Genomic DNA, 12663 nt, shown 5'->3' on the forward strand with positions numbered 1-12663 from the left:
TCAATTTATATATCTATTCAATTTGGGTTTTTTTAAAACACTTTTTTAAAATATTTATTTTTTTAGTTGTAGTTGGGCACAATACCTTTATTTTATTTATTTTTATGTGGTGCTAAGGATCGAACCCAGGCCTTGCATGTGATAGGTGAGCGCTCTACCGCTGAGCCACATAATGATTTGGGTTATTAATGATGATCCTATTTTCAAACAGTGAGCTTAATTGCCTATGTACTTCATAAAATCATTTTAAGAATCTTCATTTAAGATGGGTTAAGAATATTAAGGAACTTTTCCTTAGACTTAAAGAATTTAAAATATATTTACATTAGAGTTTGAGGGTGTAGCCTAGTGGAAGAACACATACTTAGCATGTGCAAAACCCTGAATTCAATCCCCAGCACCACAAGGGGTGGGGGGGGAACCAATTCTAACACAAGTAATTTTTTTTTCTGCTTTTGAAATCATCACAATGCAATAATAGTAGTAGCAGCAGGAGCAGCAGTAGTATTAATGGGAAAAGTATTGTTAACAGAAGCAGCTGATAATATTTATTAGGAATTTCACCCAATCACAGCTTTAATGAGATATTGCTTACCTTATTTATAGATGAGAAAAGACATTGAAAGGTTAATACATTTGCCATGGTTACATTATAGTCATATTAGCTCTAAACAAATAAAAAATGGTAAATTTGTTCAGCTGGATACACAAAAATTTAATCTTTTTATCTTTCCCTGTTTTAGCTATTAGAAAAATTAAGAGAACGTTGGCTCCATACTGGTTTGTGGCATAATCTGGAGTTGGTGAAGACAGTCATTGTAGAACCACAAGGAGGAGAAAAAACTGATTTTGATGAATTGTTGCAGGTGTACTATGACTCAATCAAGTATAAAGGAGAGAAAGGTAACTAGAAATTATTTCATGGTCAATGACAAAATATTTTTATTATTAAGTAAGAAGTTGGTATTAGAATTTCATTTCTTATTATATTTTTAAATGAATTGCAGTTAGGAGAAAATTTATATTTTATAATCTTAGGTGAATAATCTTTTATAATCTTTTGTGCAAGAAGGCAGTCAGGATATGTATAAATATTTCCTTACTAGCCAGGTGGAACATATATTTTTATGCAAATCATGTACTTTTTGCTTATATTCTATTAAATAAGATACATTTTGAGTTTTCAAAACATAACTGAGGGGGCTGGGGTTGTGGCTCAATGGTAGAGCACTCACTTAGTATGTGTGAGGCCCTGGGTTCCATCCTCAACACCACAAAATCAATAAATATAATAAAGGTGTTGTATTCACCTTCAACTAAAAAAACAAAAAAACATAACTGAGGACTCAGTTTCCAGGCTTGAGAATTTCCATACAGTTTTATGTGAAGGACTAATAGCAATAATTTATGAACAATGCAGCAATGAAAATACTATAATTGTCAATATCTTTTAATGTTAACAGTACATATAGTGTTTTGAGCACTTTTCAATATAATATTTATTCAGTCTCATAATTAGTACAACTAAGTTATTTAAATTGTTTTGAGAATTTTACTTTGTGGTGGTAAAAGGTAATGATTGAAACTTCAATTTTTAGTTCATACTTGCTCAGTTCATACACAGTTGCTACTCTGGTATGGTTTTATTGCATGATTTATCTGGGAGATACAGTTGTAAATTACTTTAATACCATATTGCATCTAATTTTGTTTTGTTTGTATGTATGTATTTATTTGCAGTGTTGGGGATTGAACCAAGGTTCAATCACTGAGCTATCACTGAGCTACATTCGCAGACTTTGTATTTATTTGTTTATGGTACTGGGGACTTAACCCAGGAGCATTCTAGCACTGAACTATACTCCTAGCTCTTTTTCATTTTGAAACAAGCCCTCACTAAGTTTCTGAGGCTGACTACAAACTTGAGGTCCTCCCATCTCAGCCTCCTGAGTAGGTGGTATTACAGACATGCACCACCACCCAGCTTATTTTCCTTATTTATTTAAGAGAGTGAACTTTAACAGTATATCTCCTAAAATATGAATAATAATTAGTCTTTACAAAATGTCAAGAATAAGCCACTTCTGAGAATTTTGAATATGCTATTTAAAATGTTTATTTTCTGTTGCTTAAGATGGAGCCCTGCTAATAGCAGTTTGTCGTGGTAAAGTGAGTGAGGGTCTGGATTTCTCAGATGACAATGCCCGTGCTGTCATAACAATAGGAATTCCTTTTCCAAATGTCAAAGATCTACAGGTAGGCCATTAAAGCTTTAAGAAGTATACATTTTTCTTGTATCTTCATTTTATCTTTATGAAGAATCTGAAAAAGGTTTAGTAGAAAAATGTTTATTTTATTTTTAACTATCTTTTGCTTGACAAATGTGATTTTCAAATTGTGGTCCTAGGTCAGGAGCACCAGTATTACCGGGGAACTTGATAGAAATACAGTTTTTTAGGCTGTCTTTCAGAACTTTTGAATCAGAAATGCTTGATGTAGAGCCCCATAATTTCTGTTTTATAAGCTCTTAGCTCTAGACTCATAAATCCCCCAAGGAATTCTAGGGTCCTCTCTATAATGCACTGCCCTACTTATTCCACAAATTTTAGCTGCCACCAAATTCTGATCTCTTCCACTTCACCCCAATAGCACCATTGTACTCTGATTGTACTTAAGTGTTGTATGCTGTGGCCAGGAAATTATACCCAAGCCGAGAGCTGAAAATAATGGTTAACAGAGGCTGGAAAGTTCCACAGTGGCCACTGAAAGGCTGGTTTCAAGACTCAGTCAAAGCTGGAAGCCTTAGAATTAGGAATATTGATGATCCAGTCTAAGGCCAAGAGCCTGAGAGGCTCCCAAAGACTTCTGGTACAAGTCTCAGAATTCAAAGGTCAAAGTACCCTGCAGTCTGATATTTAAAGGCAGTAGTATCAGAAACCTGCCAGCTCTACAAGGAAGAACCATATAAAGTTTTCCCCCTGCAGCTTTTCCTCTTCCATCCTGGCTCTCAACTGGTTAGATAGTGCCTATTTTGGTTTAAATATTAGGTGTCCCCCCAGAAGCTCATGTGTGAGACAATGCAAGGTTTAGAAGCCAAATGATTGAGTTCTGAGAACCTTAACTCAATCAACTAATTAATCTCCTGAAAGAGATTAACTGAGTGGTAACTGAAGGCGGTGGGGGTGTGGCTAGAGGATGTGGGTCCCTGGGGGAGTGCCTTTGGGATATATATTTTGTATCTGGCAAATGGGAGTTCCAGCCACTTTCCTCTGCCCCACCCTTCTGCCATGATGTTCTGCCTCATCTCAAGCCCTGAAGAATGGAGCCGGCTGTCTATGGACTGAGATCTCTAAAGCTGTGACCCTTCAAATAAACTTTTCCTCCCCCAAAATTGTTCTTGTCAGGTCTTTTTAGTCACAGCAGTGAAAAAGCTGACTAAAATAATGCTCATTCATGTTCAGATCTGGTTCTTCCCAGTCATTTTGCTGACCCACACACCGAAATACCCTCCCAAACACAAAGTAGTGATTTACCAATTCTTTAGGCATCTGTCAGACTAGTCAATACCCAAATTAATCATCACAGTTGATGTTATCTTTCATCAAGGAACATATTCTGTAATTTCTTGTAGACATTTGAAGGTGCTAGCAATTTGAGACTAAAACTTAAGGTATTTTGGCAGTGGGCAGCCTCCTGGGTACAACCAGTTAAGATGCCATACCAAAACAGAATTTCTTTCAGTAGGTTGGTTATCTTCTCTGTTAATAGTTTTCTGGGTACTGTGAATTATATAATTTTATTTATTTATTTTCTCTAAGCCCTAGTAGTCTTTGAGTAACATTAACAGTAAAAAGACTATTTGCCATGACTCCTCTGATACCCTCTGGGCCTCTTTAGAACTTTTGAAAGTCCCACCTGAGAATTCATAATGTAATCCTTTCAGCCTCTACTGGCTTTGGTAGCTTCTACTACCTTTCTCCAACTACCTGTGCTACCACTGAGGGCACTGATGGCCACACGCTGGGCTATGACTTCTATTCTAAAATGGCTTATTCTGCCTTCACTGCTACTGGTGAAACAGTTCTCATCTACTCTAGAAAACTGTTGCTTCAACAACATTCATTAGTGCTGCGTTCCACACTAGTGCTGCTGATGGTACTGCTATTGACACTGATACTGTTGTTTTCTGATGTCTTATCATTTTACTCTGTGACTGCATTATTGCATTATTGCTGCTTTGTTAAAGTGGGAGAATCCTTTTTCCTCTTTATACCACAAGTTATTCCAATATCTTTTTTTTTGCTTTAAAAAAATTTTTAATTGATTTTTTTAAATAAATGATGCATTACAATTCTTATTACACATATATGGCACAATTTTTTCATATCTCTGGTTGTATATAAAGTATATTCACACCAATGTGATGTCCATCACATTCCACCATCCTTGCTAACCCCATGCCCTCTACCTTCCCCTCCCACCCCTCTGCCCTATCTAAAATTCATCTGTTCCTCCCATGTTCCCCTTCCCTACCCCACTATGAATCAGCCTCCTTATATCAGAGAAAACATTCAGCATTTGTTTTTTTGGGATTGGCTAACTTCACTTAACATTATCTTCTCCAACACCATTCATTTACCTGCAAATGCCGTGTACATTGTGTATACATGCCACATTTTTTTTTAATCCATTCCTCTACTGAAGAGCATCTAGGTTGGTTCCATAGTTTAGCTATTGTGAACTGTGCTCCGATATCTTAAATATACATTTTTTCCTCTGGAATTAGTTTTTGCATTTTTGCTAATCCTTCTACTTCTCAAACCTATGTGAGTTCTTGAGAGCTGGAAAAGAGGATAAGCTTTATGACTGATAGTAGACTGTCAAATATTACTGATTAATATTACACTTACAAAATGGTAAAGCTTGGAAAGATTCAATCAATCCATCTCGTACCCCATCTGAGGGTATGAGATGGGGATGATACTGGAAATAGTTATCAAAGGGGACTTTAACTTTTTCCATAATTTGTAATTAAAAATAAAAGCTTTAAGAAAATATGATGAGAATATTTACTATGTTATTCTTTTTTAAATAAAAATTCTTAAAAGGTGTATTTATGAATATGACATTTTACCTTCCATTTTCTCTACCTTTACCTTATGATAAGGGAAATTGCCCAATTTTCCCATGGTAGAATAAATTGTTCACCTTATGGCAGCCAAAAAAAAAAAAAAAAAACACTGGTGACCTGCTCTGACAGTCTGTCATGATCCTACTTGTCGTTGTTCTGCTTTTCCAAATCCCAGTGGCTCAATTGCATAAAATCACAAAGCAGAAGTGTCACTGGATTCTGGATAGAGAAAAAGAGGGTGGTTCTAAAGGTTTTCCCCTAGTGCTTCCCAAAAGGTGCAAATGTGGTGGACCCAAGAATAGTCCAAGCTGTAGCATCCAGGAACAGGAAGAGAGAAATGCAAGGGAAGTGTATTTCTTATTACCATGTGTCTAAACCTATCCTTCCTGTGTAGTTCTAAAATTCAGTGACTTAAAACAATAATCATTTGTTACAGATCACACATTTATGGAGTGGCTAGGCAGAACATGTTACTGATAATATTTATTTGTATGCACCTATGAGACAGAAGAGAAATAAAAAACTTCCATGTTTTAATAAAGTCCAGTTTGTCTTTTTGTTTGTTAACTAAGCTTTTGGTATCATACTTGGAAACCATAGGCAAATGGAAGGTTATGAAATTCACCTCTAATGTTTTCTTTGAAGAGTTTTATCATTTTATCTCTAGTTACTGATGGGTACAGACTTCTGCCATTTAGCAGTTTTCTGTATGTCATATGCTTTTTGTTCCTCAATTCCATCATTACCTTTTTTTGTATTTAGTTGATTTGTGGTATACTACAGACTGAATATATATTATCCAAAATGCTTGGGACCAGAGTGCTTCAGATTTGGGAGTTTTTCAAATTTTGGATTATTTGCATGGGCTTTACTGGTTATGTTATTAAAGAGAATGGCTTTACTGCTCATCACTCCACTGAAAACTTAGGAGGTAGGTGAGAAAATAGGTTTATTCAGAGTCACCTTTGAGGAAGACAGAGGAGAATTTCCTGTCTCAAATCTCTATCTTAATGAAGATCAAGGGGATAGAAAGCTTTTGTTTTATTTAATTTGTGTGTTTATTTATTTATTTTGCAGTACTGGGGATCAAACCCAGGTCCTTGCATATGCTAGGCAAGCACTCTACAACAGAGCTACATCCCCAACCCTTTTTTATTTTGCACAGGCTTGAACTTGAGATTCCACTGCCTCAGCCTTCCAAGTAGCTGGGATTCCAGGCCTGTACCAAGGCCCCCAACTTAGAAAGCTTTTATAAGAGAAGGCAGAGTGGGACAAAAGACAGGAAATATACATTTGTAGATTTAACCTGTGTTAATCAGAAATATGTCAGTCTCAGATTCCCTAGTGTCAGTCAGGCTTGTGGACAGCCCTTCAGCCTTTACTCTTGTTATGAGGAAATACAGGACGCAGAAAAAGTTATCAAGAAGGTTCCCTTAATTTTAAAGGGAGTCTTTTTCAGTTGAACACCCCTAATCCAAAATCTGAAATCTAAAATTCTCCAAACTTAAAAACTTTTTTGAGTCAGTGGTCAAAACGTTCAGATTTCAGATTTTCACATTAGGGATCTTCAACCTGTGTTTTGATTCTCTTCTTTTTTGGGTATTCTTTTTAGTTATTTTTTTCAGAGTTTATGTTGTGGGTTAAAACTATTATCTTAAATCTTCATTCTTCCTCTTTTAAGTTGTCACAGATTGTATCTTTATACATTGTGTACAAATTAATATATAATTATTGTTAAAAATGATATCTATTTTTTCTATATTCTCGTAATCAATGGTTGAATGAAGGTTTGATATAAGCTTAAGATTACATTTGGTTTTGTTGTTTTTTTAAAACAACTCTTCATTCCTAGACTTAATTAAGGCATAGTAATAATAGTAATTATTAAGTGATAATGAACAGAATGGTAATAAACATTAAGGTGACTCATAAAAGGGCAATCAGAACTAGGCACAGTGGAGCACTCCTATAACCCCAGTGGCTCGGGAGGCTGAGGCAGGAGAATAGCAAGTTCAAAACCAGCCTCAGCAATGGTGAGGAACTAAGCAACTCAGTGAGACCCTGTCTCTAAATAAAATACAAAATAAGGCTGGGGATGTGGCTCAGTAATTGCCCCCCCAAAAATTTTTTTTCTATTGTCTGTTCAAAACATTACAAAGCTCTTGACATATCATATTTCATACATTAAATTCAAGTGGGTTATGAACTCCCATTTTTACCCCAAATACAGATTGCAGAATCACATTGGTTACACATCCACATTTTACATAATGCCATATTAGTGACTGTTGTATTCTTCTACCTTTCCTATCCTCTACTATCCCCCCTCCTCTCCCCTCCCATCTTCTCTCTCTACCCCATCTACTGTAATTCATTTCTCTCCTTGTTTTTTTTCCCCATTCCCCTCACAGCCTCTTATATGTAATTTTGTATAACAATGAGGGTCTCCTTCCATTTCCATGCAATTTCCCTTTTCTCTCCCTTTCCCTCCCACCTCATGTCTCTATTAAATGTTAATCTTTTCCTCCTGCTCTTCCTCCCTGCTCTGTTCTTAGTTGCTCTCATTATATCAAAGAAGACATTTGGCATTTGTTTTTTAGGGATTGGCTAGCTTCACTTAGCATAATCTGCTCTAGTGCCATCCATTTCCCTGCAAATTCCATGATTTTGTCATTTTTTAGTTCTGCATAATACTCCATGGTGTATAAATGCCACATTTTTTTTTATCCATTCATCTATTGAAGGGCATCTGGGTTGGTTCCACAGTCTAGCTATTGTGAATTGTACTGCTATGAACATCGATGTGGCAGTATCCCTGTAGTAAGCTCTTTTAAGGTCTTCAGGGAATAGTCCGAGAAGGGCAATAGCCGGGTCAAATGGTGGTTCCGTTCCCAGCTTTCCCAGGAATCTCCATACTGCTTTCCAAATTGGCCGCACCAATTTGCAGTCCCACCAGCAATGTACAAGAGTACCCTTTTCCCCACATCCTCGCCAGCACTTGTTGTTGTTTGACTTCCTAATGGCTGCCAATCTTACTGGAGTGAGATGGTATCTTAGGGTAGTTTTGATTTGCATTTCTCTGACTGCTAGAGATGGTGAGCATTTTTTCATGTGTTTATTGATTGATTGTATGTCCTCCTCTGAGAAGTGTCTGTTCAGGTCCTTGGCCCATTTGTTGATTGGGTTATTTGTTATCTTATTGTCTAATTTTTTGAGTTCTTTGTATACTCTGGATATTAGGGCTCTATCTGAAGTGTGAGGAGTAAAAATTTGTTCCCAGGATGTAGGCTCCCTATTTACCTCTCTTATTGTTTCTCTTGCTGAGAAAAAACTTTTTAGTTTAAGTAAGTCCCATTTGTTGATTCCTGTTATTAACTCTTGTGCTATGGGTGTCCTATTAAGGAATTTGGAGCCCGACTCCACAATATGTAGATTGGAGCCAACTTTTTCTTCTATCAGATGCAGAGTCTCTGATTTGATATCAAGCTCCTTGATCCATTTTGAGTTAACTTTTGTGCATGGCGAGAGGAGGGGATTCAGTTTCATTTTGTTGCATATGGATTTCCAGTTTTCCCAGCACCATTTGTTGAAGATGCTATCCTTCCTCCATTGCATACTTTTAGCCCTTTTATCAAATATAAGATAGTTGTAACTTTGTGGATTAGTCTCTGTGTCCTCTATTCTGTACCATTGGTCCACCCGCCTGTTTTGGTACCAGTACCATGCTGTTTTTGTGCTATTGCTCTGTAATATAGTTTGAAATCTGGTATCGCTATACTGCCTGATTCACACTTCCTGCTTAGAATTGCTTTTGCTATTCTGGGTCTTTTATTTTTCCATATGAATTTCATGATTGCTTTATCTATTTCTACAAGAAATGCCGTTGGATTTTGATTGGCATTGCATTAAACCTATAGAGAACTTTTGGTAATATCGCCATTTTGATGATGTTAGTTCTGCCTATCCATGAACAGGGTATATTTTTCCATCTTCTAAGATCTTCTATTTCTCTCTTTAGGGTTCTGTAGTTTTCATTGTATAAATCTTTCACCTCTTTTGTTAGGTTGATTCCCAAGTATTTTTGAGGATATTGTGAATGGGGTGTTTTTCCTCATTTCCATTTCAGAAGTTTTGTCGCTGATATACAGAAATGCCTTTGATTTATGCATGTTGATTTTATATCCTGCCACTTTGCTGAATTCATTTATTAGTTCTAGTAGTCTCTTTGTAGATCCTTTTGGGTCTTTTAGGTATAGAATCATGTCGTCCGCAAATAGTGATAATTTAAGTTCTTCTTTTCCTATTTTTATGCCTTTAATTTCTTTCGTCTAATTGCTCTGGCCAGTGTTTCGAGAACTATATTGAATAGAAGTGGTGATAGAGGGCATCCCTATCTTGTTCCAGATTTTAGAGGGAATGCCTTCAATTTTTCTTCATTCAGAATGATGCTAGCCTGAGGCTTAGCATAGATCACTTTTACAATGTTGAGGTAAGTTCCTGTTATCCCTAGTTTTTCTAATGTTTTGAACATAAAGGGATGCTGTACTTTGTCGAATGCTTTTTCTGCATCTATCGAGATGATCATATGATTCTTATCTTTAAGTCTATTGATGTGGTGAATAACATTTATTGATTTCCGTATATTGAACCATCCTTGCATCCCAGGGATGAATCTTACTTGATCATGGTGCACAATTTTTTTGATGTGTTTTTGTATCCGATTCGCCAGAATTTTATTGAGGATTTTTGCATCTAGGTTCATTAGAGATATTGGTCTGTAGTTTTATTTCTTTGAGGTGTCTTTGTCTGGTTTCGGAATCAGGGTGATGTTGGCCTCATAGAATGAATTTGGAAGAGCTCCCTCTTTTTCTGTTTCCTGAAATAACGTGAAAAGTATTGGTTGGTTGGTAGTCTTTTGATTGCTTCTTCTATTTCATCCATTGATATTGGTCTGTTCAAATTGTGTGTATCCTCCTGACTCAGTCTGGGCAAATCATATGACTTAAGAAATTCATCGATGTCTTCACTATCTTCTATTTTATTGGAATATAGGTTTTCAAAATAATTTCTAATTGTCTTCTGTATTTCTGTAGCATCTGTTGTGATATTGCCTTTTTCATCCCGTATGTTAGTATTTTGAGTTCTCTCTCTTCTTCTCTTCATTAGCATGGCTAAGGGTCTGTCGATCTTATTTATTTTTTCGAAGAACCAACTTTTAGTTTTGTTAATTTTTTCAATAGTTTCTTTTGTTTCAATTTCGTTGATTTCCGCTCTGATTTTAATTATTTCTTGCCTTCTGCTACATTTGCTGTTGTTTTGCTCTTCCTTTTCTAGGGCTTTGAGATGAAGTGTGAGCTCATTTATTTGTTGGTTTTTTTCTTTTTTTGAGGAATGACCTCCAGGTGATGAATTTCCCTCTTAAAACTGCTTTCATTGTGTCCCATAGATCCCAATACGTTGTGTCTGTATTTTCATTTATCTCTAAGAATTTTTTGATTTCCTCCTTTATGTCTTCTGTAACCCATTGATCATTCAGTAACATATTGTTCATTTTCCATGTGATGTAGGATTTTTTCTTCCTTCTTTTATCATTGATTTCCAGTTTCATTCCATTATGATCAGATAAAATGCATGGTATTATCTCCACCCCTTTATATTTACTGAGGGTTGCCCTGTGGCATAATATATGGTCTATTTTTGAGAAGGATCCATGTGCTGCTGAGAAAAAAAGTATATCCACTTGATGATGGTTGATATATTCTATATATGTCAGTTAAGTCTAGGTTATTGATTGTGATATTGAGTTCTATAGTTTCTTTATTCAACTTTTGTTTGGAGGATCTGTCCAAAGGTGAGTGAGGTGTGTGTGTTGAAGTCACCCATAATTATTGTGTTGTGGTCTATTTGATTCTTGAACTTGAGGAGAATTTGTTTTATGAACGTCGCAGCACCATTATTTGGTGCATAAATATTGATAATTGTTATGTCTTGTTGGTGAATGGTTCCTTTTAACAGTATATAATGTCCTTCCTTATCCCTTTTGATTAACTTAGTCTTGAAGTTGATTTTATTCGATATGAGGATGGCCACCCCTGCTTGCTTACGAGGACCGTGTGCATGGTATATTTTTTCCCAACCTTTCTCCTTCAGCCTGTGTATGTCTTTTCCAATCAGATGTGTCTCCTAGAGGCAGCATATTGTTGGATTTGTTTTTTTAATCCATGTTACCAGCCTATGTCGCTTTATTGGAGAATTTAAGCCATTAACGTTTAGAGTTAGTATTGATATATGGTTTGTACTTCCAGCCATGTTTGATTATTTATCTTTTTTTTTTTTTTAATTTAGTTTGTTTCTCCATGATTAGCTTTCCCCTGGCCCTCTGTCTTTACTGAGGCACTTCCCACTGATGGTTTTGGTTTTGTTTTTCATTTCTTCCTCGTGTAGTGTTTTGCTCGAGATGCTTTGCAGTGCTGGTTTTCTGGCTGCAAATTCTTTTAACTTTTGTTTATCATGAAAGATTTTTATTTCGTTGTCGTACCTGAAGCTTTATTTTGCTGGATACAGAATTCTTGGTTGGCATCTATTGTCTTTCAATGTTTGAAATACGTTGTTCCAGGATCTTCTCGCTTTCAGCGTCTGTGATGAAAAATCCGTTTTTAATCTTATTGGTTTATCCCTGAATGTAATCTGCCTCCTTTCTCTTGTAGCTTTTAATATTTTCTCTTTGTTCTGTATATTGGATATCTTCATAACAATGTGTCTTGGCGTTGGTCTACTGTGATTTTGTATGCTCGGTGTCCTGTATGCATCTACAATTTGTATATCTGTTTCCTTTGTTATTTCTGGAAAGTTTTCTGTAATTATTTCATTCAGCAGGTTACTCATTACCTTGGTTTGAACCTCTGTACCTTCCTCTATCCTGATGGCTCTTAAGTTTGGTTTTTTTATGTTATCCCATATCTCTTGGATGTTTTTCTCGTGATTTTTTACCAGCCTTTCTGAGTTGGCTAGACTCTTTTCAAGATGATATATTTTGTCTTTATTATCTGACGTTCTGGCTTCTACTTGCTCCACTCTGTTAGTGATACTCTCATTTGAGTTTTTAATTTGGTTTATAGTTTCCTTCATTTCTAGAATTATTGGGTTTTTTTTATAATCTCTATCTCCTGATAAAGATGCTTAACTTCTTCTTTTATCTGTTTATGTAATTCATTTTCAATGTGTTCTTTCACTGCTTGAATTTGCTGTCTCATATCCTCTTTAAGGTTCCATTCCATCTGTCTAAGGTATTCCTTGAGTTCTTTATTTGACCATTTTTCTGATGACTCTAGGTCCTCCTGAATATTCAGGCTATCCTGCATTGTTTGTACTCCTTTTCTTCCTTGCTTTTTCATGCTGCTCATGTTACTTCTTGTTCTGTTTGACTGCTGAGTTACTGTTTACTCCTATAAATTTATTTGATGCTTGGGAGGAAAGGTATTAGAAGGGAAGGAAGAAGTCACTGTCGCCGCTGGTTTCAATGAAGTTATCTC

The 12663-nt window shown here is 36.0% G+C and overlaps 1 protein-coding gene across 1 annotated transcript in view; it reads left to right on the forward strand.

Annotated features, from left to right (window-relative positions):
• Window positions 1–12663, forward strand: part of Brip1 (BRCA1 interacting DNA helicase 1) — a 147018-nt gene that overhangs the window by 98899 nt on the left and 35456 nt on the right. The window contains exons 15-16 of the mRNA XM_076871369.1: window positions 744–903; window positions 2135–2256. Coding sequence (XP_076727484.1) covers window positions 744–903; window positions 2135–2256 — 282 coding nt within the window. The remainder of the gene's footprint in view (window positions 1–743; window positions 904–2134; window positions 2257–12663) is intronic.

The sequence above is a fragment of the Callospermophilus lateralis genome, chromosome 11 (genome assembly GCF_048772815.1).
Source record: "Callospermophilus lateralis isolate mCalLat2 chromosome 11, mCalLat2.hap1, whole genome shotgun sequence".
Classification (NCBI taxonomy): Eukaryota; Metazoa; Chordata; class Mammalia; order Rodentia; family Sciuridae; genus Callospermophilus; species Callospermophilus lateralis.